Source organism: Lolium perenne, chromosome 7 (assembly GCF_019359855.2).
Source record: "Lolium perenne isolate Kyuss_39 chromosome 7, Kyuss_2.0, whole genome shotgun sequence".
Lineage (NCBI taxonomy): Eukaryota > Viridiplantae > Streptophyta > Magnoliopsida > Poales > Poaceae > Lolium > Lolium perenne.
The window spans coordinates 322,812,480-322,814,936 of record NC_067250.2 but is presented as its reverse complement, the minus strand read 5'-3'; the positions used below and the strand labels follow the sequence as shown (position 1 = coordinate 322,814,936).

Below are 2,457 nucleotides of genomic sequence, written 5' to 3'. Positions count from 1 at the left end.
ACGCACCATACTTAATGCAATTGTCTGTTGTTTGCAACTTAATACCGGAAGGGGTTCGGATGATAACCTGAAGGTGGACTTTTTAGGCATAGATGCATGCTGGATAGCGGTCTATGTACTTTGTCGTAATGCCCAATTAAATCTCACAATACTTATCATATCATGTATGTGCATTGTCATGCCCTCTCTATTTGTCAATTGCCCGACTGTAATTTGTTCACCCAACATGCTATTTATCTTATGGGAGAGACACCTCTAGTGAACTGTGGACCCCGGTCCTATTCTTTACATCGCATACAATCTACTGCAATTGTTCTTTACTGTTTTCTGCAAACAATCATCTTCCACACAATACGGTTAATCCTTTGTTACAGCAAGCTGGTGAGATTGACAACCTCGCTGTTTCGTTGGGGCAAAGTACTTTGGTTGTGTTGTGCAGGTTCCACGTTGGCACCGGAATCACTGGTGTTGCGCCGCACTACATCCCTCCGCCATCAACCTTCAACGTGCTTCTTGGCTCCTCCTGGTTCGATAAACCTTGGTTTCTTTCTGAGGGAAAACTTACTGCTGTGCACATCACACCTTCCTCTTGGGGTTCCCAACGGACGTGTGTTTCACGCGCATCATGGCCCTAGGATGTGCCTGCACCGCCCATGAAAGTGCGACACGTGTCCCTCGGACGTGCCAGCAGCGCCAACGAAAGTTCGACACGTGGAAACACGAATGCGGCCCAATTAAAATCTCATCCGTAAGTCACGTAGATATTAATAAAAATAGGGGCCCAATTAAGGTTCCTCGTATCAGGCCCATAAATATTAAAAACTGGGGGCCTAATTAATATCACTAACTGGGCCTGCGGATCATAATGTTAAAATAGACCGTGTTAAGATTATATTTACTGGGCCGAAATTTGAAAGTTGGCCCACCTAAACTTCCTTCTATCAGGCCCATAAATATTTAAGAAAATAAAGCCCGATGAATATCACTTTTACAGGGCCTAAAGATCGTTATGTTAAAAGGGGTCTTACTAAGATTACGTTTTCTGGGCCGAAAGATTGTAATGCTAAAAGAGAGCCCAATTTACATCCCTCCTATCAGGACCATAAATATTTAGATAGGCTTGCATGGTAAGCCCAATTCGGCCCGGCTTGCATGGTAAGCACAAATAATACATCATCTCCATAGGCCATTGCTCCTCGGTGAGTAGGAGCTTGCCCTGCTCACGCGCTGGCTCATGCAGCTCAAGGCGATCCTCAGCTGCCTTCAGCCGACCAGTGACTTCCTCCAATGACATATCAGAAGTGTCAAGGAGGGTCTCGATCGCAAGGGCTATCTGCGACAGCCTTGGCGGCACAACCCGCAAAAATTTCTCGACGACTTGAGTTTCGTCGATAGGTGCTCCGAGCGTGGCGAGGCTTGTGACGAGGTTCGTAAGGCATAGCGCGAAATCATCAACAGACTCCCCGTCGTGGAATGAGATCATCTCAAATTCCTTCTTTAGTTGTTGCACCTTGCCCTTCCGCACGCGATCTGAACCGACGCGCATGGCTCGAATCGCCTCCCACGCCTCCTTCGCGGTCCGCTTGACGGCTAGTCCAGCCATCATTTCTGGTGGCACCGCTTGCAAGATGGCCTCCAGCGCCATTCGATCTTCCTGGTAGTCATCGGCGCTGAGCTCAATTGCATCCCAGATGCCCCGAGCCTGCAGCTTCACCTTCATTAGGAGGCTCCATTCGGTGTAGTTCGTCCGCGTCAGCATCGGGTAACTGCCACCGCCGACGTCCTTCACGACTCGCTCGACCACAACCTCGCGCCTTCCTGCATCACGGTGGTGCGGTCGTCTCGGTGGTGGTGAAGGGAAACGACGCCGCAGCTGGCGAGGCGGACTGCCAGCAACACCTCCAACTGGAGCTGACATCTCTCAGGATCATATCTTCACCAACACTCTGATACCAATTGATAGCCTTGCTAGTTCATAGGTAGTGTAGTGTGTGGGAAGAAGTCTGTTGTGTGATGCTGCCAAAAGCTACATGCAGCTTGTATTGCATAGTGTTATTTATAGGATACAAGCTAGATACAACAATTAGATTTTTAAAGCCTTCTAGAGCTTTCTACTGTAAACCTAACCTTCTACAACTTTCTAGTGCTAACCAAAGTTAGCTACTGCCTAGGGCTTACATATAAATTGTACTCCTAAAACATACTAGAACATACCAGCACCTACAGTACTACTAGAAGGTAATAACTAACTCCTGGGCAGGATTACTCTAACATCGTACACTTCATGACCTTCGCGAATGACTGCCAAGAAGCATAAGTCATCAGGCAATTCACAGTTTTGAGAAGACAAATAGATACACGAAGCAACATTGAGCCAGTTACACAAATGCGCTGACAAATAAAACTTGAGCCAAACAACTCACGTTTATGGTTAAGTAATAGTAATCTTTATGCAGG

General features: G+C 47.2%; 1 protein-coding gene across 1 annotated transcript; it reads right to left on the bottom strand.

The window, feature by feature from the left end:
- Positions 1–1,063: 1,063 nt before the first annotated feature.
- Positions 1,064–1,918, bottom strand: LOC139834060 (uncharacterized). The gene has a single exon (XM_071824443.1). The coding sequence runs from the start codon at positions 1,916–1,918 to the stop codon at positions 1,064–1,066; it is 855 nt and encodes a 284-aa protein (XP_071680544.1).
- Between the last annotated feature and the right edge of the window lie 539 nt (positions 1,919–2,457).